This window comes from Osmerus eperlanus, chromosome 5 (assembly GCF_963692335.1).
Source record: "Osmerus eperlanus chromosome 5, fOsmEpe2.1, whole genome shotgun sequence".
Classification (NCBI taxonomy): Eukaryota; Metazoa; Chordata; class Actinopteri; order Osmeriformes; family Osmeridae; genus Osmerus; species Osmerus eperlanus.
In genome coordinates this window covers 16506374-16533862 of record NC_085022.1, presented here as the reverse complement: position 1 = coordinate 16533862, position 27489 = coordinate 16506374, and the positions used below count along the sequence as shown (strand labels likewise).

The window sequence follows — 27489 nt, the reverse complement described above, 5'->3', positions numbered from 1 at the left end:
CTGCTTCTGCACAAATTTACTTCAGGACTAACCCGTTCTTAGAATCGGGTTGAGCTCCAGTGTCATAATAATGCAATTAATTACACCTTAAACCCATTAAACCCAGCCAGCCATTCAGTCGGTCCCAGAGTCTGACGAGGTAGAAGCATGTGTGTCTGGCTAGCAACATAGGTGACCTCTCTGTGATTGCGTGTCCTACACAGTCTGAGTACAAAGCAGTTGCCCTTGAAAAGGCCTCACGCACTCCAAGGCAGGCTCTGCTCTCTGGCCAATTGGAAAGACGCTCCTGGCAATGTCATCCTCTCTTTCCCTGTAACAATGCCAAGTGAACAGTAATTCTGTGTGTGCGAGTGTGTGCCCACTATGGTGCATATGTATGCGTGAGAGTGTGTGTATGCGTGCGTGCGTGCACTCGTGCCTGGGAGGGGGAGCTGTGTAATAACCACCTCTGAACACATGAGTGTGGTCAAGGTGACTTGACCTCTGCATGGCTGTTGCGGTAAACCTGATTAGAGAGGAGAAGATTCACACAGTCCCATAGATGTCCTGTGGCTCTGCCCCCTCACCCCATACATAATGTCCCTCTGGTGTCTTCTGCAGCCCCATACATCCCTCCGCAGACAGACTCAGATGTGACTCTCAGGTAGCAGAGATGACGTCAGGATTTCTGGCATCTGATCCTGGACCATGATGGAATTCACTTACAGTATTAGCAGGAACACAGACAGGGAATTCCTGAGGCACACCATGTATTATTGCTAAGATATATGAAAGGCGCAATAGATAGGATTTTTTCTGGACAAGGTTTTTCCCTTGTAAACATGTTGAGAGAGTGCCCTTTGAGAGTTGAACAACACAGACATCTCAGTTCCAGTGGAAAGTAAAGGTACTATTTTTGGAGTATAACGCTACATTCCAGCCTATTGTGTTCCAGCAATCCTGTTTCCAGCCAATCGCCTTTGGCGAGGCATGTCTTGCTCCCTTGTTTGTATTGTCAAACCACTGTGACACAAGCGATTTTGAGGAATTTGGAGTGTGAAAGTTCAGGCAAGAATTGGGGGTTCTATTTCTACTATTTGAATTTATTTTATATTTTCACCCATTGCAGCTTTAATGTTTTTAGTGATGGTCAGGTGATGTCTGGAGAGTTGGACCACCGAACACTGCAACTTTGGTACCCTGGTTATGGCCATGAGAAGAATGGATTTATGTGAATCCCAGTTTAAATGTACGGCTGCAGTCGTTTGCTGTGGCCTTGGTCCTTTTGTCTCTGGCTCAAAGGGAGTGAGGGAGGGAGGGAGGGGAAGAGAGAGGAGGAGGCGAGGTGGGGAGGATGTAAGAGAGAGGGAGAGATGGATGGAGAGGGGGAAGGAGGCGACAGACGAGTGTGATGCAGGGGTGGCTGGAGCTGTCGGCAGGGAGGGACTGTGGCAGATGCATTACCGCCGACATCTCCATCCCTGCTGACACTGGCCTGCACCACACGCACAGACACACACACACACACCAGCATGCACACACACCGCACACACACAATTACTGTTACCACGTCCATCCCTCTTGACTCAAACCCTCTCCGCACACTCAGACACACACACTGGGACACACAGACACACATAGAACACACACACATGGCCAGGCTGATTGAAACCAACGGTTTGGATGGCTTTCCTCACCAGGCACAGGGGGTAACGACTGTCCACTTTTTCCTATCAGCCCCCTGCTTGGTCCAACACCCCCTTTTACACACACACGTACACACACCCATTCCTCCATTCCTATTTTCCCTCCCATCCTCCTTTCTCGCCCACACACCTCCCTCTGAAAGCAGGGAAAATGTCATGCCGACAGGGGGTGTCGCTCTGGTCCTCCGGAGAGCAATAAAGTCTGATTGGAGTTAAAACAGTTGGTCAGGCACTCCACCCTGGCATCTGCTGAGTTACACACATGAAGCCTGTCATCTGTGAAATAGAAGCTGGGATGGGAGGATAGGGGAAAGGCCAGAGAAGGAGGGAGGAAAATAGATGGAACAAGAGAAAATGTGGCAGTGAAAGAGAGAGAGGGAAGGAGAGAGAGAGAGAGAGAGAGAGAGAGAGAGAGAGAGAGAGAGAGAGAGAGAGAGAGAGAGAGAGAGAGAGAGAGAGAGAGAGAGAGAGAGAGAAAGATAACCATCTGTGGCTGGTAGAAGCAGGTAGAGAGAAGAGGAGGGGAGAGGGGGACGAGTGGGATCCATCCTGGTTGAAAGAGAGAGAAGCAGTGGGAGTGCTGCGAGGGAGGGAAGAAAGGACAGGCATATCTGACCTTTAGAGAAATGGAGCCATTCCATTCGTTCATGTCTCATTGCCACCAAACCTTCCTCCAATGCCTCATACTGTCCTCCACACCTCCATATCATCCCTTGCTCCCCCCCCCCCCCCCCCCCGTCCATCTCCCCCACTGTCCAGGAACGGCCCCCCACCTACATTTTCCTCCTGAGGGAATTATTTTCACTTCAACAACTTCAATTAACCTTATTCTTTCTCACAAATCCAATCACTCACACTCCATCTCCCAGGTGGAAGAGTTCCCCTGGGCTAGGGAGAAGGCTGCAGCCCCAGTGTGATGCTGGAGTCCTCACCCTGCCATGCTGCACCAGGGGCCCTGGGATCTTCACATAGCCAGCTGGAGGTTGATCTCAGTGGTGTGACTACATCAAAACTCTGGGTCTGTATATATGGGTGTTCCTATACTGGTGGTTGGGAGACTGGGTATCCTATAGGTTATTAGAACACACACATAAATGCACACCTTTTTTACAGCAACCTTTTGCAGTATGAAGAAAATCTGGAAGAGGGAGATTACCAGACCTCTGTGGCTTAACTGTGAACAGCTTCCAAGGTCTCTGATCTCACATGAAAAACACCAATCTATGTGTGTGTGCGTGAATGCATATGTGCATATGTGTGTGTGTATATGCATGTGTGTGTGTGTGTGCGTGTGTGTGTGTGTTTGTGTGATTTCCACACAGCTGTTCTCAAGCCCATACCTGGCAAATTCCAGCATGCCCGCAGGCTGACTCTTATCTACCCTCCGCCTGCTCTCATCTTCATCTGGCAGCTGGAACAATGGCAGGCCAGTGGCAAGATGGCGGGCACACAAACACACAAACAAACAACTCAAACACACAAACATTGATGCCAGGGTGATCGTAATTACAAGAGCTGCTCAAAGAATCAGCATAAAACAGAGATTGGTCCCTGGGTTGGTTTCCGGTGTCCAGATATCAGATTCCACAGCGTGAACGTGGAGCCTGAGTGGAGGATTGTCTGTCTGATCAGGTCTCATTCAACTGCAAATGATCTCCTTCCAGACAGGGACTTGGAACGCACAATTATGATGTCGCCTTTCAATTAGTACCTGATGAGTACCTTGGGAATAGTGATGGATTTCACTTCAGATAACTACAATGGGTCTGATGAGAAGATAGTGACTGGCGTGATACTAGCAACACACACACACGTACACGCACCGTCTGAATCATCTATGTTGATGCAGTCTTTGTGCACTCCACTGCAGGATACAAACACCCTCAATCCTCCATTCCTCTCTAAACCCCTTCCCAACGCAGCCCCAGTCGCCCCTAGCTCCCAATCACTGGCTCCCCCCCCACCCCCACCCTCACACACACACACCAGCCCCCCTATCCAAGCTCGTCCTGGTCTTATCAGTTTTTAATTGCTGCTGATTGGGCTATTATTGTTGTGGTTAATCTGCCTGTGGGTGGCTAATGAAGGAACTCCACTAGGAACTTTATCATGAGAGTACAGAAGGAAGCCATGGAGAGATTCCAGGACACTTGAGCTGCAGAACAGGAGGGAAGGAGGAGAGGAGGCGAGTAGGACACAAAGAAAAGGAGGAGGAGGAGGAGGAGAAGGAGGAAGAGGAGGAGGAGGAAGACAAATGGAGAAAAAGGAGGAAAGGAAGAGAGGAGAGAAGGACAGGGGGAGGAAGGGGAGAAACAAAGAAAAAGGAGGAGAGGAGGTTGAGGAGGAGCAGACAGAGAAGGAGAACAGGAGTATCCAAAGAAGAGGACAGCTAGGAAGAGAGGAGGAGGAAGATGACAGGATAAAAAAAGGGTCAGAAGGAGAAAGGGATGAGAAGAAGGTTTGATGGTGTTTGGAGGGCTTGCCAAGAGCTCAAAAGAGGTTAGGGGACAAAAATAGAAAGCCATTTTTAAGAGAGGCTTTGTTTGGAACTGGAGATTGTTTTTTGGGGTGCGTGGATAGTGTACCGGTTGGGGGGGCTGGGGTGAGAACAGGTGGACTGAAGCAGACCCAGCAAATGTCTGGACCATGTTGTGAGAATGTTCCCAGTACTTTATGTCCCAGCAGAACCAGGTAGTGATTGATGTGGTTGTATTCCAAGGCTTTTCTCCTTCTCGGTTCTATTTCTAACCCAGGCTGCAGGACGTCGTCTGGGGCCGGGTGATTTGATTTCCTTCCATTCTTCCATTAGGCAGCGAGGGCAGGTAGGACATCGCCCACAGCTTACACAGGTCCCAATGCCCTGTGCAATAACATAGTGTTGGCAGCTGACCCTGTGGAGCACCAGGTGGGTTACATGACAAACTGCTGTTGCTTTACCCCACTGAGTGGGTGGGTGTGGGGGGTCCGGGGAGGGTGGCTTCGGGGACCAATGAGAGCGTGTTGGTGAGGCTCTGGCGAGAGGAGGTTAGAGTAGGATAAGAAGTTTATGCTTCAAGTTTCGGAAAATTCCGGGAGGGTTTGCAGTCCTTTTTGGAATGATGGATTCCGAACAACAGGATATGATGTATGAAGCTGCATGGTCAAAACACAGCAAGTGGAGGATAATCTGTCTCTCTACTGTGTCTCAGTCACACATACACAAGCCTGCACACACACACATTAGTACAAACCCTCAAGCACACGCACGCACACAAGCAAACACAGACATCCGTACACAATCCCACAGACACATGCACACACACACACACACACACACACACACAAAGACACAAACTCATGAGCGTGCTGTTTGTTGCATGCACTGTCAGTAAGCGTGTGTGTAATGTTCCCTTATGTAGACTGATTACCACCATTACAGGATGTGTCAAGGGCACATAGCTCTCTAGGTTTTTTTTTGGGTGGGGGTGTGGGTCTACACAGAACTGTTCAGTCCTAACATATAACAGCTGATCTGGACCCACACAGACCTGCAGAATTTCAGAATGTCTGTTTTATTATGAACATATGTGGGGTGATTGATATTTGGAGATGAAAAACAAAAACAGCATTTCAGTGAGACCAATTTGCTTGAGAGAAATACACTTGTTCTGAGATCATTGCCTTTCTAATGGCTCCCCCTACTGGTGGGACTCAAAACATAGTTTGCAGTAAACCCACAATCTTCAACCTTGGTATAATATTCTTAATCCCTGCAAATTGATAAAGTATACAGCAGGGGTGTCGTTAGACCCTTTTTACTGGGGCAAGTGCCCCAGTATAAATCTGCTGTGCCCCAGTAAAATCTCAAGTTTGAGTTGTAACAATTTAGATAGTTTCTAAATGATAGGACTACTGATCATCATATTTTGACTAAAACATAAAACCAGTATTACATGGAGCTTAAAAATCAGTATTTGCGCTCAAATGAATGCAAAAAAAATGTGCGTGCTCGCATTAAGTATTGATGTCCCTGCCAAAGCTGATATCAAACTTGTGTCCCTGAACTGTTGTATAGTGGGTTAAGCAAGGGGGGTTTCTATAGCCTAGTAATGTATTGTGCGCAGCAAGCTTGAAAGAAAAAAAAGGGATATGAATAGGGGACTGTGCCCCAGTGGAGTTGTATGTCTAACAACGCCTCTGGTCACAGGAGACAATAACTCTGGAGGGCAGCATACTTGTGTCAGTGTCTTGGTTCTGAAAGAGCCTGAGATTTCATAATTGTGCAATCTCTTCTAATCTGTATGTTATCCTCTAATTGACCCTCAGAAGGTAGGTCACCACAATGACCTACCGTTGTCCCCTTTTCATCTGACTTGAGAGTCCAATATATTTTCCTTAAGCTGCATTTTATCTTTTTTAATCTTCATTAGCAATCAGTAGACTGACTGAAATAAACAACTTGAGTCGTTGAACATCTGAACTAAAGGTGACAAAGACTGATAGGTTTATGAACTGTGTTGATGCCACAAAGTGGATGTGAGTACTTAACCACACCCTCAAATGTATTTACAATCTAACTACACGATGTGTTTATTATGATTCATATCATGTTATGACAAATATAACAGGGGTGAATCTTAAAACTATTACATGGTGCATGCACAGCGAAATAACTGCCCTAACTGCACCAAAGTTGATGTCATAGTTCCTGACATGGTTGTTGCACTTGCAAACAAGTAATACATTGATGTAATAACATATGTATTAAATGAATCACTGTAAGTCTACGGGTTATACATTTCCTGTACTTTTCAGTTTTTTGGGCATTGTATTGTATCAACCATGTGCATGAGATGGGACCAAACAAATTCAATGGAGTTGTGGGACAGTGGGCATAGTAGTACAAAACACTTAGTACCATCAAACACAATGGTTCATAGCTGCTCTAATATAACTTGTTCAATGTCATCAGTTGTTTCCTTACCTTACCTTTACCCTAGCCTTGACCAGTCTGTTTCTACGGATAGTTAGTTATCTGTAGATAAGCCCCCCGTAAACTACAAAATGCTCAATTGACTAAAAATCCTCATGGACTGTCATAGAAAATTTTGATTTTAAGATTAAGATCTGAAGATTCTATACCTACCCATTGCTGAGATGGAAAACTAAGAACCCTTTGAGAGGAGTAGGGTCAAAAATTATTCGAACTCACCAGAACTTGTACTTGAAACATGAAATTTCAACTTGATACTTGATGATGGATTTCTCTATTTTCACTCTATCTAAATAAAGAAAGGTCAACAGCTTCCATACAGCATATCCAACAGTACCACTGCTGCCATATAACCATTAACTAATATTTTTCAGCCAAATAATCTACTGTATGGATCACTGGATCAGAGTCAAAGACAGAACAGGCTGATGTCTACACAGTTAAAGTTCAATGTCTGAGGTGGGGGTAACTGTGATAACAATAGGCTCTGAAGTACAGTACGGGAAAACATTCCCATTATTACCTGTTTTATCTCGTATGACCTGGATGTACCGTGGTGATAAACACATCCCAGAGCTTAAGTACCCAGGTCCATGACAGGGAACTTCAAAGGATCTTTCCAGGTGTCAGGTTGAAGCAGACAGTAATACTGTGGGCCTGTTGTGAAAGCTACGCACCGAGAGCTTCAAGATGCTGGGGTACAGTCGGAGTATCTTCCTGGTTCGGACCTGCAGTCGCTTTTTCAGTGTGGAACAGGCCTGTTTCCGCAAGAACCACAACAAATGTACCACTTTGGTTTCCCAGAGATTTGCCTCATATAACTTCAATGTTGTGAGTATACAAGCGCAATGCTGACTTTAAGAATGCTACATCTAGTTTGAACCAATAAATTAAAGTTTGTTATGTTGCAACAGATGGCAGATCTATAATTGTATTTTGGATCTGCAAATCTCAATCAATGGTTTGGAAAGAGGTTCATACAGTAGAGTATCCTTCATTGGATTTCAATTATGTGCAGTATTCAAGTAGGCAGTGAGCGGTTTAACAGAGACGATGCGATGCATGAGTAACTACAAGTCGACAACAGAAAGGTAACAACGAGAAAATGCCACACGATGGAGCCCTGGAGTAGGTTATAAACAACTGGCTAGGCTGAGTGCAAATGCCTGTGTCGGAGGAAGATGTTGCAATTAAGGACACAATGTTCAAGTCAGTATGGATGAGCGTAGCCATACGGCTGGCTATACAAATGTGTCAATTGCGATGTTTATGAGCAATATTTCCTCTATCGAAAAAGGTTTTTTGACTGCTTCTGGAATTCCAGAACATTTACGCAAACCTCTTGAGTAGGCCTAGCAGAGGACTATCCTACTTTTGAGAAGACCTACTTAAAAGTTTGAAATGGAAAAGGACACATTTTAATTGCACTGTTACAGTTGAACTCTTGAGTTAACCGTACGAATATAGCCTGCTGTTTATCATGCATTGAGTAGCCTACTAGTTCAGCGTGATAATTAGCATAGGCGAAGGCTAGTAGCAAACATAACATCTAGACTATCAAGATCAGTAAAACGCATAAAACATGTAGGCTAACTATGTGGATGTATGCTGTTGGAGCAGAGCTATTGCCTACTGGAGCGCAGCGTAGGTTACTGTTGCACTGACTACAGTGGTCACGTTTCGTAAGCATGGACGTGACATCTAACACGAGAAGCCTGGACCCGCCCGATCTGATTCATATGTAATCACGCTGCGCAGACCGGAGGTGTTCCGCTCCTTAAATACCCGGCTGTTGCACTCGCCCGTCACTGCTGCAGAAAAGTTGCATCCAGCGGCTAAGAGGAGAGCCCGTTCGAAGACATTCCTAATCGCCTTCAGTCTTTTCTAAATCACTCAAACCTACAAGGTGAGTTGTTTGTATTAGAAATAGGCTCATTGACAGATGTAATTTTGCGTAAAATTGCTTTGTCTCAAACATTGAACTTTATACACATATTTTTGTGATTTGTGTGTTGTGTGATAGTGAAAATATGTGTGCTTTCCAGAGGGGTGTGTCAGGTTATAAATAATATAATAGATTCTTCATAATTGTGTCTAGGGTAGACTAGCCTATGGAAGTCTAAATGGGAAGTCTTAAACGCGGAACTGGAGGCCTGCGTTTAGTTTGTGCGATGTTGATATGGATGCAGGCCAATTTACCAATCAATGTATGAACAGTGTCACTATCCTGGATTCCAGACGACCAAAAACCCGCCACGAGAGGTGATAGAAACAGATGTCATCTGATCATTTAGGAATTTACGTTTAGAGAACCAGCCACATGAAATTCCGAAGGCTCCGCAACTCGCTGTGAATAACCTGTTGATGAAGGCTAATTGGAAGTGGTGTTCTGTTTGACGGCCTGATGTTTGCTCTGGGGGGAGAACGTTGTTCGTATCAAGTTGTTGCCAGTCGTTTTGCGTTTTTTGAATGGAAATCTCAAATAAAGTCACAACTCGTAATAAATTAGCCCACTTAACAGTAAATGCTTCTCTTCGATGAGTTTTAATAATGGTCGAGGAACGTCTGTCTTATTAATTAGTTACTTGAGGCCTAATGGTTATCTGTGTGTTTTAATCCAGTTGATGGAATACCGTGCTGGCTTTCTACAGTTTAGTAGGTTATCTATTGCTCGAACGCAATGCAGACTACGTGCCCAGATTCTTTAAGAGCATGGAGTGGTTGCGCATAGAAAACCAAGCCCTTCTTGCAAAGCATCCTGGTATTTGTAGTTTCTTGTCTGCTCTCAGCATGGCACGATGAGATGGTCTGTTCTAAAGGCATAATGAGCACACAGTACTGCCAGTACTTTAATGATCAAGACTGTTGATTCACTAAATAATGTTCTCTCTATTTTATTGTGATGCAGTAGGTTTGCATCCCATTTTCTAGCGGTCACAGGGCCTGGACGTCAGATCATTAGTAACTCTCCTTGGAGATCATATAGGCTTGTTGTGGGGTCATACCAATGTTGTAACTCAGGGAGCTAGCCGTGCACTCCAAGTGTCTGTATTCGATGGCAGGTGTAACATAATTACTTTGTCACTGCTAAATTGGACAGACGTGTGGCCGTTATCATCCAGACTGCCAGGTTACATTTATAACCCAATCTAAGACAATGACTAGATAAGGCCGCAGCCTGGCTTTCAGTCTAAAGTCCAAGTCAGGACTGCTGGAGCCTAGGAGTGATATGGATGACCTATAGTGAACATGGACATATGACACCCAGGCAGAGCTTTCTGTGTGCTGCGGGGCCAGACTGACCTAAATGAACCAAGGAGAACTGATCTGTTTGGGAGGTGGTTACAGCTGTCAAATGGCAAATGTTGAGCAAGCTCACGCATTCATACTCGCATGCATGTACACACACTAGCACACAAATGACAACGCATGCAGGCTGTAAAAAGTAGCCAAATGATGTTACTTTTACTAGGCCATCCTTACAAGGGTCGGTACTGTACAACACCACGCTAGAATCAGTGAATCCTTCGCAGACTCATTCTTGGTCTCCATCTGAAATCTGGGGATCAAGGACTGATGACACCTGTGCTTTTGTAAGTACTGAATTCATTGTGTTTAGTTACACATTCCTTTGACCTCAAAAGGCCATCCCATGGGACCTCTCATCACAGATGAGCAGTGTCTAGAGATAACACTGATCATGCTATCACTGAGGTCAGTGCCCTGAGCAAACACAAAAACAAACTCAATCATTCTAAACGTGGCTCATTGGTCAGGTTAATGCTTGTGCATTCAGATCTCATAAGGGGAAGAGTAATCATTGGAGTCAGATATCCTGAATGACTTCATTCCCTGCAGTCGTCCTGTTATAACTGTGCTGGACTGATCAATCAGGTGCAGACTTTACTGTTGCAGCTTCCTGGCTGTGCGTGTGTGTGTACGTGCCTGTAGGCCTACTGGAGCTCCCTGGCTGAGTGTGTGTGTGTGTGTGTGCGTGTGTGTGTGTCCGTGCCTGGAGTCCTACAGCAGTTCTCTGGCTCATTAGTCCACAGTAAGCCTCTTCTCAGGGAGAGATAACTGGATGAGTGCTCTGGCCTGGTTCAGGGAAGGTGTGTGGAGCTCATGGCTGGGGTGGAGTAGAGTGGAAGGGGTCTTAAATAGCCCTCTCCTGGGGGAGTTAGAGCCTATTACTCCTCAGAGCTACTTCACTACGTGCCTCTGTCCACACAACACTGAAGGGGCTCAGTCTCCTGGTGATGATGAAAACAGGCCTACAAGCACTTATCTTCCTCGTCCACTTGCAAGTAAATATAGAGCCATGATGACATCCCATGATAGTCAGGGTGGCATGGCAATTGGCAGCAGGGATAGGCAGAGGTTGTGAGATAGGAGTTGCTTTCGAGACCCAGAGTTGCCATCTGGGGAAGGATAAGGGTGGGTGTTAGACTGTTGGATGAATTGGAACTTCCTGTTTGCATTGGGATGTAACTCTCGCATGGATACTCGGATAAGGGAAGCATATTTTCTGTAAAAAGCAGAAAGTCAGCTGCTGAGTTCTGAATTGTGAGAGGGTACTATTAATAGCGTAGTGAGAGGCTCTACGGGATCTCAGATTGGCTGCCGGAGGAAGGAGAAGTGATGTCATAGGCTGATGATGCAGTCATGTTGGGATCAAACAGGCACTCACCGTGTATATGACATTTCTCTGTCTCTCACTGTCCCTCTCTCACCTTTGCTCTCTCCCCCTCAGATGTCCACCAAGGAGAAGCTGATCACCCATGTGATGAAGGAGGAGCCTGTGGGCTGCCAGAACAAGGTGACAGTGGTGGGCGTCGGCATGGTGGGCATGGCCTCCGCCATCAGTGTCCTGCTCAAGGTAAGGAAGAGGGATGAGGGGAGGTGTGTGTGAAAGGGTAAAGAGGGATGGGTGAAGGGTCAGAGGAGAGAGGTGGATAGAGGAAGCGGAGGTGGGATGGATGAGGGGAGAGAGGAGGAGAGAAGGTTTGGGACGTTTGAGGATTCCAGTCCTGTAGCCAAGAGTGGTTCAGATCCATTCATCTGTCTAGTTACTATTCTGCTAGAGAAGGAACAACCGAGCCCCTTGGGGACAACACTGCTGAGTGGAGAGAGAGACCTAGGGTCAAGGGCCCCTAGCCATTGTGTCGTATTTCCAGTCCAGCCTCTGTGCTTATTTTCAGTCTGTATGACACAGTGCTGTAAGAGGTACTGAAGGTCAGCTGTTACTGTTATACGCTCTGAGATGAATTGTGTTGGTCTGTTAGCATAACAACTAGAGAGCAGTCACCCTTAAAGATGCGTGTGTGTGTGTTCAGGACCTGTGTGATGAGCTGGCCCTGGTTGATGTGATGGTGGACAAGCTGAAGGGCGAGGTCATGGACCTGCAGCATGGATCCCTCTTCCTCAAGACACACAAGATCGTGGCCGACAAAGGTGAGAGGTCTTCAGCATACAGAGTACACCCCTGACCAGGTCCACCCCAACCAGTTTCACCCCAACTATGTCCCTGCCATTTAGGTCCACACCAACCAGTGTCTGTAGTCCTGTTGTGGGGCTGAGCCTGTTGCTGTTGTTTCCTAGACTACAGCGTGACCGCCAACTCCAAGGTGGTGGTGGTGACGGCCGGGGCTCGCCAGCAGGAAGGAGAGAGCCGTCTCAACCTGGTGCAGCGCAACGTCGACATCTTCAAGTTCATCATCCCCAACATCGTCAAGTACAGTCCCAACTGCATCCTTCTGGTGGTCTCCAACCCAGGTGAGAGGGAAGGGGGGGAGATAGGGGTTGGAGGTAGGGGGATGGTGGAGGGAGGGGAGAGAGGAGTATGGAGAGAGAGAAACAGATTTTTCTGGGAGGGGAGAGGAAGTAGGAAGTGTGATGCACTAAGGCTGAGGGAGTGCTTACAGTTTTAGTGCTAAACTTGAGACCCCCTCCCCCCTCAGTGGACATCCTGACCTACGTCGCCTGGAAGCTGAGCGGTTTCCCACGCCACCGTGTGATTGGCTCCGGCACCAACCTGGACTCGGCCCGTTTCCGCCACCTGATGGGAGAGAAACTGCACATCCACCCCTCCTCCTGCCATGGCTGGGTCATCGGAGAGCACGGGGACTCCAGCGGTATGTCTGACCACTCCCAGCGGCTGGCTGGATGGTTTTGGCTGGTCTGTCTTAGCGAGAGAGAGACGCATTGTCCACTATGCTAACTGACTGTCTCTTTCCCCTCCAGTGCCTGTGTGGAGTGGTGTGAACGTTGCCGGCGTTTCCCTGCAGGCTCTCAACCCACAGATGGGCTCCGATGACGACAAAGAGTCCTGGAAAGACGTCCACAGGATGGTGGTTGACAGGTGAGGTGGCAGGGTCCAAACTTAATAAACAATCCCTGGTAGATAATCAGCAGAGAAGGTAGAACATTGATCACAGGCTTAATCGCACAGATTCAGGGTTGGGAGGTGGAGTGAGGAGGAATTTGAGCTATGCAAGCCAGGACGAATGCTTTGGCTAGCACACAGTACACCATTGTTTGAAGAGCTTATTGCCAACTGGCAAGCAGGTCCAATGTAGAGGTTTTGTAGAAGAATGCTCACCTCGAGAAAAGTCCCCAGCTACCATCCACACAATTTTTCACTTGCCCCCTTGACAAACTCTACAACCATGCTGTTTTTAATGTATTAGATAATCATTCAATCATTAATAGGCTTTATGATACAGTAATATCCGACCTATGATAGTGGAGTTTGTCATAAAAACTGTCTGTGTCAGCCGTCATGTTGTTTTTAACATGGCATATCTCTTCTTCCCTCGTTCAATTTAATTTCCTCTGTTATATCTCTCTCTCTTTCTCCTTTGCGCTCCATTTTTTCCCCTCCTTTCATCCTTTGCTCTCTCAGTGCCTACGAGGTGATCAAGCTGAAGGGTTACACCTCCTGGGCTATTGGCATGTCTGTGGCTGACCTGGTGGAGAGCATCACGAAGAACATGCACAAAGTCCACCCTGTGTCCACTCTGGTCAATGTAAGTCTGCACGCACGCACGCACGCCTGCTCTATAAGCTGTTCTAACCCGAGTTACCAACCCCGTCCACCCAACCGGCAACTGTCTCATACGGTCTCCCTCCACCCTTTCTGCCCCACGCCTGGCCTCCCTCTCAGGGCATGCACGGGGTGAAGGATGAGGTGTTCCTGAGTGTCCCCTGCGTCCTCGGAAACAGCGGGCTGACGGACGTGATCCACATGGCCCTGAAGCCCGAAGAGGAGAAGCAGCTGATCAAAAGCGCTGAGACCCTGTGGAGCGTGCAGAAGGAGCTCGCCCTGTGAGGAGCTCTCTATCACACACACACACACACCTTAGGTCCACGCACAAAAGATACACCTCTACAGTGGCTACCCCCCCCCCCTCCCCAGCTCCTACTAGCTTCCTTAATGTACCCATGACCCTTGACCCCTACCAGAGACGGTGAATGAGGCTTCTTATGTATTTGTGGGGCAGGATCATGTAGCGTATCCAACAGGAGGTTAACATCAGCTCAGGATGTTTGTTTTGGCATGAGATTCACAGGTGTCATTTCCCCTCTCTACCCCCCCCCCTCCTTCCCCTCTCTTTCCCTCTGAGACCTTCTGTGAGTTCTCTCAGCAGATCTAACCTGTAGACCTTAAGCTGGCCACAGCTGTGTGTCTGCCGGAGGGGGGAGGGGGGGGGGGGGGGGGGTCTCTGTGTACAAGCATCCCAAGGCCCTGGCATACCTTGCAAAACAAACGGCCGTGTCGCTTACTGCCGTCTCCCTGCTCCTCGTCACACTCCATGTACCGTGCGTGCGTACATCCTGTAGACTTTAGTTTTGTTTGTGAATGAATGTATCGTGTGACGCCTCTCGTGGTCAGGTGGGCCTGGCCTCCCCTTTTCTCTCTATTCTGTGAACGTCGCGTGTTCATCGAGGCTTCTCCGTGTTCTCTATGAAGCAGTATTCTACACAGAACACCACAGGCTGCCATTTTGTGTGGTAACCATGAGTGCACTAATGGTGCTCAAGTCTTTCTGTAGGGAAAGGCTGACTGTGGTTTGTTCGTATAGGTTTAAGGGCATTGGGCTTAACACACTGCCAGCTACAGTAACTACCTGCTGTCTCTTTGTCACTGCACACGTTCAGAAACAGAGAATCAATGGGAGCCTGTGCCATGGCCTCGACGCTGACCAGATGGCAAAATCTATATTTGTTTGTAACCGATTGTGGCATTTCTGCTTGACGTGTTGTTTGTGCTTCTGTACACCATAAATACCCTCCATTTTAGTTGTAGTGATTATTTCGCCACCTTGTCTTTGGGTAGGAGAACCCAGCCAGGTGTTTGCAAACTCATGTACTGTATCTGTGACAACACTGGCCATAAGGCAGCAGTATTCATTGTGTTGAGACTGAATGGTGAGCTGTCACGATACTTCTCCTGTCAGTTCCCTTTCTGGCTTGTGACACTGTCAAGGATGCTGGATGTTGAACTTGCTCCACCATCAAATAAAAAAAGATTTGAATGACAATTCAGGCCTCTTTATCTGTGTCTGTGAAAGAGGGCGATTTTATTGGGCATGTGCATAAATGTAGCTGGTAATTCAGCTGGTCTTCATGCACAGCAGTGTGTGGGAAGAGCAAAACCACAAAGAAATCCTACATTAGACTTGTCAAATCAGATCTTTTTATTGTATCGATTTACATAAAATCTACAAATAAAAAAACAGATGTCCTACAGACGAAACAATACCCAACAGTAAACCTACTTATCATACAATCCAAAGTGCATTTAGTAAAAAGATAACTTTGTATACTCGATATGAGTTAACTTTTGATTAGTACAATATTTTTGCCATGTCAACCACCACTTCCGTCTAGCCTGTCACGGTGGCTGTGAGCTTGGAGTGAACCATAAAACAAAGCTACCTAATAACAAAAGGGAAGTAGGTGTATAGAAGAAAGTATAAATTATTTTCAGCTTGCTGCCTTTGAGAAACGGGTCAGTTGAGACGCTCTCAGCACCTTTAGAACAGAGATGCCAAGAGAGGAGCTGGGCAGTCGGAGGCTTCTATCCACTGTGCATGATTAAATGGTAGGTCTGTTCACACTGAGGAACTGAGCAGGTCAGCTGACTGGCCATTCAGGAAGTTCTCCAGCCCCTGGCGGACGGGAGAAAGGGAGCGAGGGAGGACGGTCGACCGGGGACTCCCATCCGAGGCTTCCCACACGAGAGTGAGGAATCAGGAAAGGTTCAAAGCTGTCTCAGTCTGCCTGCCTGTTGATGAACACTGGTCCTATAGGCCCTCCCTGTCCTCCACCCGCTCCCTCTGTCCTTCAGAGCCAGAGTGTAATCTTTCCTCTATGGAGACCTGAGTGATACAGTCCTCCTATAGTACCAGTAAAACCAAGAATGCAAGGTCATCGTCACACAAACAAGGAAGGATCTACGGCCCCTCCCGCTCCCACACACACAATGCCAGCATCCTGGGACTGCGGCGCTTTGTGTTCGAAATCCCATCTGATGTAAAGAGAGACGAGTGCCTTTCACTGTGACTGACATACAAAGCTCATCCCCGGCTTTCGCACTTCATGATAACAGATGGCTTTGACTTAATGATGTAATGCCTTACAGCCGGACCATAGCCTCTATGACAACCTGAATCTCTGGCCTGAGCACAATGCATATAGACACATTATAGCATTATATGTGTTTGCTGCAGGAAATTGGAGTTGGTACGTTTGGTCAAACAGGAGCAGAATCAGAATGATACACATGGCCAATATTCAACTTCCATTGGTTTGATTTCTAGTCTGCTGAGGTAAATCCACCGTTTGGTTTCCTGTCCAACCAGCTCAGCACTTCCCTCAAGGACGAGGGGGATTCAGGAGAGAAGTACCCACACAGGCAGGATAGAGCAGGGTCAGATAAAGAGAAGGAGAGAGAGGAGAGAGAGAAGGAGAGAGAGAAAGAGGGAGAGAGGAGAGAGAGATGTGGACATAGGACAGGACGAAAAGTTGTACAGACAAAAAGAGAGAGGGGACCGAAGGAAAGAACGTGCGTATGTAAGAATGTCCACCGGGGTCAGTAGAGGTCACTGAGGCCTGCGGTCTTGCGGGCTTTCTGCATGAGGGCTCGGAGCTGGAACTGCTTCCTGGAGAGCAGGCGGACATGCTGACGGGGGGGAGGGAAGAGAGGCGTTAAGAAACACCTCTGTTGGAAGCGACATTGAAATGAAAGCGTGTGTGTCTGTCTGTGTGTATGCATTACCTTGAGGAAGACCTCCAGGTCGATGACTCCCCTGCGCAGCGCCTCTCCCAGGTAGAAGATGGTGTCCTCGATGGCATTCTCCTCGGCGTACAGGTTCAGGATCTGCTTGTAGAGGGGCGCCGTGGGGACTATGACGTCATCGATGTCGTTGTTTTCGGACTGGTTTTCCATCTTCTCCAGGGCCTCGCTCAGCTCCTCGTCCTTCTTCTTCAGCAAGTCAATGTTCCGGTCCACCTCGGACTGACCACAGACAGATTGGACGACGAGATATTGACAACACGATAATACCGAGACAATGGGTACGGCATTGGGTGATACCCAGTAGAGAGAGAGAGAGAACCAGATGGAGGGAGTTGGAGGGGCCTCACCACTTCCTGGTCCAGGCGAGAGACCATCTCCTCTAGCTTCTGGTGGCCCTTCTTCAGGTCCTCCTCGGTCCTCTTCAGAGCGTCCAGCTCAGCCTGGGCCCGGTCCATCTCCTCCTTCATCCTCCAGCGCAGCTTGTCGCTCACCGCTGAGATCAGAGAGGCGCGGATGGTGTCCTCACCGATGGTCCCGTCCCTGCTAGGACCTGGGGGGGGGGGGGGGGGGGGTAGACGACACAAGATAAGTCTTATTAGCTTAAAATGCTAGACAACAACACAAGCTTCACTTATCTCTAACTGTTAATACACTGGGAGGATTAGGTGTCCTTGTTTGGAGGTTGGTGATTGGTGCAGGTGATTGAGTCTCTAGTGCCACAGGACAGTAGGTTGACAAACCAGAGACAGACTGGAGCATGGGACAGACATGGGACAAAGGCCAGGAATAGGGACATAAGTAAGCCAGGGACAGAAAGAGTCAAGAACAGACCTGTGTCCCTGCTCAGGTCTGTGTTCAGTCTATTCAATATCAAAAGCAGCAGGCTGGAGTCAGCATTGTGAATGTCATGGTTAATCTCAGCTCGGAACACTGAAGGTTCGGCAGGCAACCTTATCTCCTCTCCACTCTTCCCCAGCTCCTAAATATAGGAGCGCTACCAAAACACCCCGCACACACTGATCTGGAGCCAGCTTCGCATGTACCGTCCCATATCATCAACAGGCTGTGGAGTGGAGGTAACTGATCCCAGGTCTGTGGTTACAAGCCTCGCCCTCCCAGGTCTTATAAATAGCCCAGAGTGAGGAGGGGTGTTGTGATGAGAGGACCTAGGCGGTGGCCAGGGACTTTGGCGTTTGGACCCCCCCTTCACTCTTTGGCCTTTTGTGGCCCCCACTCTGGTTACAGCCGCGACCTTTCAAAGGCTGCCGGGCACTCCAGAAAGGCTATGGTGTGGGGGCAGGGTCAAGAAAAAGGTCAAAGGGCCATGAATGATAGTCATTGTCCTTCAAATCTATCACTGACCGTACACTGCTTAGGTCTCCTCATTAAAAGACGTACGGACTCTTAACCTACTTACCTGGTAGTGAGTACATGTTTGAAGCAGAAGTATAAATGTAAACCATAGTCTTATACTGTTGGGTGGATATGCAGAGGGGTGGGCTTGCATTGAGTTATTCAAAACCCCAACTCATCTAACCAGGAAGTGGTGTGACTTCATACATACCGACAGTGGAGACGGGAGGCTGGGGGTTGTAGTGTGTAGGGCCACCCGTGGCAGGGTAGGAGTTTCCTCCAGGATACTGGTAGGCCGGGTAACCACTACACACAATAACACAAATGTTTTAGTTACATACACATGCTCCATTCTAAACACATGTATAGATTACATTAGATGACCCAAAAAGTCATCATTTCATTCAAATCAAGATGCAATGCAATTTAAAATCTTAAATATCTCTGAGATTTAAACCAAGGGCTAACACCATTGCAAACGGAGTAGCAAGCTCATCGTGAGAATTTTTATTACCAGCTAGATTCACACAGACATGTTTCTGTTGACAGGAAGCTTACGTAACCACATACATGTCAGAACTGGTTTGAGGAGAGTGAGATGCAAGGTGGAGGTGTATGGAGGAGGACAGAGAGGGGGTTGACAAACAGCTTACCCTGGGTTGGGGTTTGGACCATAAGGTGAGACTGCAGGCATACCAGGCATGTAGGATGCTGTTAAGGGGAAGCAAAGGTACAGTCAGAGCTCAGCTGACCAACACAATCTACTTCTTACTCACTAGACAGTGTGTGAGCGCCGTCTGGTGTCAGAGGATGGAACTACACATCATTAATAAAAGCTTTTCTTTAACGTGTATTAATGTGTTGGATTAGCAGACATTAATCCAAAGCAACGCACAGGGGGGTATTCAAACCTGTGACTTCTTGATCTGCATTCAAATGCTCTACCACGGATATACAGTTAGGTCCATAAATATTTGGACATTGACACAATTTTCATCATTTTGGCTCTGTATACCACCACAATGGATTTGAAATGAAACAATCAAGATGTGCTTTAAGTGCAGACTTTCAGCTTTAATTTCAGGGTATTTACATCCAAATCAGGTGAACAGTGTAGGAATTACAACACATTTGATATGTGCCCCCCCCCCTTTTTAAGGGACCAAAAGTAATTGGACAATTGGCTGCTCAGCTGTTCCATGGCCAGGTGTATGTTATTCCTTCATGGGAGTTTGTTATTTCATTGACAAGGAGCAGATAAAAGGTCTAGAGTTCATTTCAAGTATGGTATTTGTGTTTGGAATCTGTTGCTGTCAACTCTCAATATGAAGTCCAAAGAGCTGTCACCATCAGTGAAACAAACCTATCAGAGAGATAGCAAAAACATTAGGTGTGGCCAAATCAACTGTTTGGTACATTCTTAAAAAGAAAGAACGCACTGGTGAGCTCAGCAACACCAAAAGACCCGGAAGACCACGGAAAACAACTGTGGTGGATGACAGAAGAATTCTTTCCCTGGTGAAGAAAAACCCCTTCACAACATTTGGCCAGATCAAGAACACTCTCCAGGAGGTAGGCGTATCTGTGTCAAAGTCAACAATTAAGAGAAGACTTCACCAGAGTAAATACAGAGGGTTCACCACAAGATGTAAACCATTGGTGAGTCTCAAAAACAGGAAGACCAGATTAGAGTTTGCCAAAAAACATCTAAAAGAGCCTGTACAGTTCTGGAACAACATCCTATGGACAGATGTTGACACCAAGATCAACTTGTACCAGAATGAGAAAGAGAAGAGTATGGAGAAGGGAAAGAACTGCTCATGATCCAAAGCATGCCACCTCATCAGTGAAGCATGGTGGAGGTAGTGTTATGGCGTGGGCATGTATGGCTGCCAATGGAACTGGTTCCCTTGTATTTATCGATGATGTGACTGCTGACAAAAGCAGTAGGATGAATTCTGAAGTGTTTCGGGCAATATTATCTGCTCAGATTCAGCCAAATGCTTCAGAACTCATAGGACGGCGCTTCACAGTGCAGATGGACAATGACCCGAAGCATACTGCGAAAGCAACCAAAGAGTTTTTTAAGGCAAAGAAGTGGAATGTTCTGCAATGGCCAAGTCAATCACCTGACCTAAATCCAATTGAGCATGCATTTCACTTGCTAAAGACAAAACTGAAGGGAAAATGCCCCAAGAACAAGCAGGAACTGAAGACAGTTGCAGTAGAGGCCTGGCAGAGCATCACCAGGGACGAAACCCAGCGTCTGGTGATGTCTATGGGTTCCAGACTTCAGGCTGTCATTGACTGCAAAGGATTTGCAACCAAGTATTAAAAGTGACAATTAGATTTATGATTATGTTAGTTTGTCCAATTATTTTTGGTCCCTTAAAAAGGGGGGGGCCACATATAAAATGTGTTGTAATTCCTACACCGTTCACCTGATTTGGATGTAAATACCCTGAAATTAAAAGCTGAAAGTCTGCACTTAAAGCACATCTTGATTGTTTCATTTCAAATCCATTGTGGTGGTATACAGAGCCAAAATGATGACAATTGTGTCAATGTCCAAATATTTATGGACCTAACTGTATAACTTGTGTTCGTAAATCAGTGGCTCACATTTGAGGGTAAAAGTAGTCTTTCTTTTTGGGGACTTAGCATTAACACGACAGGCAGAGTGAGCATTAGAAGGAGAAATCACTGACGGTTTGGGGGTCCTGCCGCCTGGAAGGCTTGGTAGGGGGCCTGGGTGGTGGGCCGTGAGAAGACGGGGGGCTCCTCCCCAAACACGACGATCATCACCTGGATCAGGCCGTACAGGTCTGACTGGGGCTGGGGGGAACACACACTCACACAGTCACTCTATGAGGTCTCAAACACGTGGTGTTGAATTGCTAATCCACAAATGCAACAGCACTGCGTTTCGTCAGCTGTGAAACAATTTATGTTTATATTTATACAGTTTGTTATATTCAAAGTCAGATTCAAAATGCTTCATTTATTCAGATATTTCCTAGCTGCTCTTGAATGGGCTTCTACATTTTACTGAAACACATGAACTTCCTTCAGCATCAATAAAGTGAACTGTATTTAAATACACAACATTCCATGCAAATGTTGTCAAATGTTTACGACTCGGGTTTAGTGCAGGTTGTGGACTGCTTTGACATAGTGCTTGACGAAAGACAATAAAAGAGTTGTAAGGCATTAGCTAGCGTTTTTACTTACATGTTTCCACTCGTGAAGGTAGGGCAGGTAGATCTTTCCATTGGCATCTATGTGTTTGCCAGTCTTGATCATCATAGCACTGGTGGGCTTGACAAAGCAAATGGGAGGGTTGTAGGGATACGTGTCCAGGAGCCAAAGACACACTGGGATGTTGTAGACATTGCCTGTCAGATAAGAGAGAAACAGTGCAACATATATCATCATAAAAAAACAAAGGTAACCGTAAAAACAGGAAAATGTTGAGCACTAGTGTTTATTTTATTTTTATTTTGTTTTCAATCAACTGAGACTCCACCTCTACCACCATACCTCTGTAGCTCACTGGCACTGTTCCAGTCAAACTCATCAGGTCTCTTGTGGAGCCATCATTGAACACTGAAAGAGAGAGATTGACAAAGACTATTAGCTGTGTAAGCTGGAACATTGTGATGAGCAAGCTCGCCAGGGATTTACAGCCATAGTTGGGACATTGAAAAATGAAACTTTACCATAGGCGTCCATGACAGGTTTCAAGTCTTTATATTGGGATATAACATTGGTTATCTCTCGGACAGTCAAATCTCTATATTTGTATTGCTGAAAAACAGAAAGACAAACATAACATGAGTTTCTTAGCTAGCAAACATTAAACTTTCACCGTTTACGGTTTCACTGGCTTTATACATTTACATTTAGTCATTTAGCAGACGCTCTTATCCAGAGCGATTTACAGTAAGTACAGGGACATTCCCCCCGAGGCAAGTAGGGTGAAGTGCCTTGCCCAAGGACACAACGTCATTTTGCACGGCCGGGAATCGAACCAGCAACCTTCGGATTACTGGCTCAATTCCCTAATCGCTCAGCCACCTGATTCCCGTCCACATTTTACTTGCTAGTTTGCTTCGTTACTAGATCGGAAGCAATGTTCTGGAAATAAATTGATGTTAGAGCCCCAAATAACCAAGCTACACACGTTTGTCTTTTACACGTAATTCCACTTGAGCACAAAAGTTGTCATAAATGACTTCCCTAGCTAACTCCAGCTAACCTGGCGTGTTTAATATGCTCGAAGAGTCGCTGCAGGCTAACAGTTGGCTAGCGACCTATTGTCAATCGTTAAGTCTACTGATGTAGTTATTTGTGTCAGATCCTATTTTTGATTTCTGACCTTTAGCATTTTCTTCAGGGCACCTTCGTTGACAACTGCCATGCTTGGTGATATGATAGTATGTCTTCTTCCCAATGAACTATAGCAAGCTAGCGAGCTAGCTAATGCTAAGCAGGTGTTGGATTGCCAACTAGCAAGCCCAGCCCAGGGCCCGGAACTAAGTAGAACAAGGCCCGTCGGCGATCGCAAAAGTAAGACCAGCTGGGTTCTATGGAATAAAACTGTTTTATTTATATTTTCTTATTGTCCTGTCGGCCAAGCGGTCTAAGTTTATGACAAATCACAGAAATGTCACGATAAAAAATTCCAGCTGCTGCGATAGAGGTGGTCAACAACAACAGAGCTTTTCCGGTAGCCCTACCATACTGTATCCGGTCCTCTTGTTACACATTCCGTGTAACAAAAGGACCAGTGTTGAAGACCAGGAATCAGCCCTCAACACTCAAATCATTATGGATCAGGGCATCAATAAACTCATAAACTTATTCAGAATCCTTCTCCACCGATAAATACTCATTACATAATTTTAATCAAATATATATGAGAAATTAAGAGATTAATTCATGCAAAAGGTTACCCCAATATGAATGGATTTATTGGAATATCAATGTACAAACAATCCTACTGATGCCAATATGTACACAAATTAGGTCAGGGGTAATGCTTTAATATCAAGCATTCTCATTATTCCTTGAAACGAGTGGTTTGTACAGGTACAAAATTATTTCCCAAAAATAAAAGGAATGTCCTGAACTTTTCTATAGTCTGTAGTGCAGTTATCAAATATTCAGTTATCAGACACTATCCAAGCAATGTATGTTTTATAATGCCTGTTTCATAATTTTTCCACAATTCATGTTTTGTATCTTATTTTTATGCTAGTATTATGACATTTCAGATACTCAAAAAGCAGCAGCTTCAAGGCCAGAGACTGGTGTCAAATTGAAAAGAAAACCTCTAATGCTTGTTATCACATGCTAGAAATATTCAATGGTATATTTAACATGCAATATTCCTCAGAACATAAAAAATTTACTAGCAGTTAGTTTCGTTGTCTTCCTGGAAAGGAGGATCTTCTTCACTGATCAAAGATGTGTAGGAAGTTCCTGGGTCTGAACTCGCCCCTGTGTATCTCTGGGATTGTTGTGAACCTTGGGAAAAGACATTTTCCATAACTAGAAGTCTTTTACACAAATGTGTCAGAGTTACAAGACATGAACACACTGTAAGACAGAAGAGTCTTCTGAATGTTTTCCCAGGTTGAATCTGAATTTTCTGAACCTTGCTCTCATATCCAGCTGGATGAGTCTTTCTTATCAGTCTCTGCATTTATCTAGTGCAGGGTCAGAGATGTTTGTGCAAGTGTGTGTGTGTGTGTGTGTTTGTGTGCACGTGTGTGTGGTCAGAGAGTGGTGGATGTTTAATTGTGTGTGTAAGACTCACAAATAGCTTGATCAGGTTCTGCACCCGGCCTAATACACAAAGGAGGAATCTCTCCAAATATTGCAGACATCACTTGGACCAGGCTGAACAGATCACAATCAGTCTGAAAAGGGTGCAGATACCTGTTTAAATGGTGTCAAAATAAACATGTTGTCCTGCATCCTGACATAAACATCTGCAAGTCTGCTGAGTCATAGTTGTGACCACATCCAGGCTTAGAGACGTCAATTACACAACGCAACCCATCAAGTTTATTCAGTGTTCTCACGGTAAGTAAACCATAGCAAACCCCAACAATGCATTTTGAAACCTTTTTCCAGTTTTGAGTGCATGCTACATGAGCCATGATGACCTTTAAAATGATCTAGCACAGTACACTCCGCAACATACAAAGGTTAAACATTGCACCCACGTGTTTCCACTCCTGTAGGTAAGGTAGAAGGACTTCTCCATTGCTGTTGATGTGTCTGCTTCTCACAATCATCATCTCCTGGGTAGGTTTAACATAGCACATGGGAGCCGACCTCGGGTAACTCTCCTCCAACCATAGTTGCACTGGGATGTTGTACGTTTGACCTACACCAAAGACAATGAAACAAATTGGGACACTGAATCTCTAAATACTCAAATTAATATGCTTCATTTTAAAAATTGTTCTAAGATCTAATAGAGAATAATGGACAATAATAGGGAACCGAGGTTGTCAAAGAGGGTGATGTCATGCAGGATAGACACAGTTCTTGGTTACCATTAAACGTGACAGGAATGGTTCCTGTTAGGCTCATCAAGTCCCTCACACTCCCATCGTTGAAAACTGGAGAAGCAGGACATAGTCAGTTTAAATGTCATTGTACAGTTAGGTCCATAAGTATTTGGACATTGACACAATTTTCATCATTTTGGCTCTGTATACCACCACAATGGATTTGAAATGAAACAATCAAGATGTGCTTTAAGTGCAGACTTTCAGCTTTAATTTCAGGGTATTTACATCCAAATCAGGTGAACGGTGTAGGAATTACAATACATTTTATATGTGGCCCCCCCCTTTTTAAGGGACCAAAAGTAATTGGACAATTGGCTGCTCAGCTGTTCCATGGCCAGGTGTATGTTATTCCCTCATAAAGGGAGTTTGTTATTTCATTGACAAGGAGCAGATAAAAGGTCTAGAGTTCATTTCAAGTATGGTATTTGTGTTTGGAATCTGTTGCTGTCAACTCTCAATATGAAGTCCAAAGAGCTGTCACCATCAGTGAAGCAAGCCATTGTTAGGCTGAAAAATCAAAACAAACCTATCAGAGAGATAGCAAAAACATTAGGTGTGGCCAAATCAACTGTTTGGTACATTCTTAAAAAGAAAGAACGCACTGGTGAGCTCAGCAACACCAAAAGACCCGGAAGACCACGGAAAACAACTGTGGTGGATGACAGAAGAATTCTTTCCCTGGTGAAGAAAAACCCCTTCACAACATTTGGCCAGATCAAGAACACTCTCCAGGAGGTAGGCGTATCTGTGTCAAAGTCAACAATTAAGAGAAGACTTCACCAGAGTAAATACAGAGGGTTCACCACAAGATGTAAACCATTGGTGAGTCTCAAAAACAGGAAGACCAGATTAGAGTTTGCCAAAAAACATCTAAAAGAGCCTGTACAGTTCTGGAACAACATCCTATGGACAGATGTTGACACCAAGATCAACTTGTACCAGAATGAGAAAGAGAAGAGTATGGAGAAGGGAAAGAACTGCTCATGATCCAAAGCATGCCACCTCATCAGTGAAGCATGGTGGAGGTAGTGTTATGGCGTGGGCATGTATGGCTGCCAATGGAACTGGTTCCCTTGTATTTATCGATGATGTGACTGCTGACAAAAGCAGTAGGATGAATTCTGAAGTGTTTCGGGCAATATTATCTGCTCAGATTCAGCCAAATGCTTCAGAACTCATAGGACGGCGCTTCACAGTGCAGATGGACAATGACCCGAAGCATACTGCGAAAGCAACCAAAGAGTTTTTTAAGGCAAAGAAGTGGAATGTTCTGCAATGGCCAAGTCAATCACCTGACCTAAATCCAATTGAGCATGCATTTCACTTGCTAAAGACAAAACTGAAGGGAAAATGCCCCAAGAACAAGCAGGAACTGAAGACAGTTGCAGTAGAGGCCTGGCAGAGCATCACCAGGGACGAAACCCAGCGTCTGGTGATGTCTATGGGTTCCAGACTTCAGGCTGTCATTGACTGCAAAGGATTTGCAACCAAGTATTAAAAGTGACAATTAGATTTATGATTATGTTAGTTTGTCCAATTATTTTTGGTCCCTTAAAAAGGGGGGGCCACATATAAAATGTGTTGTAATTCCTACACCGTTCACCTGATTTGGATGTAAATACCCTGAAATTAAAGCTGAAAGTCTGCACTTAAAGCACATTTTGATTGTTTCATTTCAAATCCATTGAGGTGGTATACAGAGCCAAAATGATAAATTGTGTAAATGTCCAAATACTTATGGACCTAACTGTATATGTTGGTTCACAAAATGCCATACAACTCCTGAGAGATCATGTCCTATCACAAGACAATCCGCACAGTATAGGTCAAGGCCGTAATCATAATTTATTCAAATCTGGTCAAAATGTCCCCCCCAATATATTGATATAAAAATATAAATGTGCTACACTACAACAGGCCACTACGCACGCTATCCGAAATTATCATAAAAAATGTAATTTGTCTCCCCAATGTTGACTCCATGGCTATGGCCTTGGTATCGGTCATAATAGGGTAAAAACAGGAAGATAGTCACCATATTTATCCATCGTGGCCTGGAGACCTTTGCACTGGGAAAGTGCAACCCATATTTCTAATGCAACATGTTTCCTGTGATTATATGTCTAGATAGAAGGAAGTACGTGTGTCAGGCAACAAAAACGAGTCAAAGGTTTTGACAAAGTCAAGTCATGGAATACATAACCCTATCCCATAGGGTATAGGTTTTTTTTGCCCATTTGTTTTGATGGGATCAAGTAACCTGTTTAGTAGAAAAACTGAATAAACATACATTTACTAGTGTCACCACAAGCTGTTATTGCTATTCACCTGACAAGAATACAGTATTCAGTTAAATACAACACGTCTATTTTCAAACAAATACACTCTTACCTTAGGTAGCATTTTCCGTAGTGCGTCCAGATTATCATAACCCATGATTATGTATAGTTGAATATTCAGACAGGATCCTACTTCTGTCTGGCTTGTAGTTTAACATCAACCCACCAGTGTTTTTCCTTCATCTTACCATTGTTTTATTGTCCATGGTTTATGGATAACCTCTGTCAACCAATCATCTAGCCTCACAATTAC

At 45.5% G+C, this 27489-nt stretch overlaps 3 protein-coding genes across 3 annotated transcripts; 1 reads left to right on the top strand and 2 right to left on the bottom strand.

Annotated features, from left to right (window-relative positions):
• The first annotated feature begins 8404 nt into the window (after positions 1-8404).
• On the top strand, positions 8405-15197 carry ldha (lactate dehydrogenase A4). Its single transcript, XM_062461987.1, has 8 exons — positions 8405-8563; positions 11408-11533; positions 11991-12108; positions 12256-12429; positions 12615-12788; positions 12898-13015; positions 13559-13682; positions 13820-15197. Exons 2-8 carry the CDS (start codon positions 11408-11410, stop codon positions 13982-13984), a joined length of 999 nt encoding a protein of 332 aa, XP_062317971.1. The 5' UTR covers positions 8405-8563; the 3' UTR covers positions 13985-15197.
• Positions 15198-15329: 132 nt separating this feature from the next.
• Positions 15330-23071, bottom strand: tsg101a (tumor susceptibility 101a). Its single transcript, XM_062461982.1, has 10 exons — positions 22689-23071; positions 22030-22117; positions 21851-21916; positions 21542-21705; positions 21019-21145; positions 18964-19021; positions 18522-18616; positions 17305-17507; positions 16937-17176; positions 15330-16840 (listed from the first exon to the last, which is right to left on the bottom strand). Exons 1-10 carry the CDS (start codon positions 22728-22730, stop codon positions 16751-16753), a joined length of 1173 nt encoding a protein of 390 aa, XP_062317966.1. The 5' UTR covers positions 22731-23071; the 3' UTR covers positions 15330-16750.
• A 702-nt stretch (positions 23072-23773) lies between these two features.
• zgc:123278 (uncharacterized protein LOC641569 homolog) lies at positions 23774-27005 on the bottom strand. The gene is made up of 4 exons (XM_062460818.1): positions 26933-27005; positions 24880-24945; positions 24544-24707; positions 23774-23839 (listed from the first exon to the last, which is right to left on the bottom strand). Exons 1-4 carry the CDS (start codon positions 26943-26945, stop codon positions 23774-23776), a joined length of 309 nt encoding a protein of 102 aa, XP_062316802.1. The 5' UTR covers positions 26946-27005.
• Positions 27006-27489: the final 484 nt, after the last annotated feature.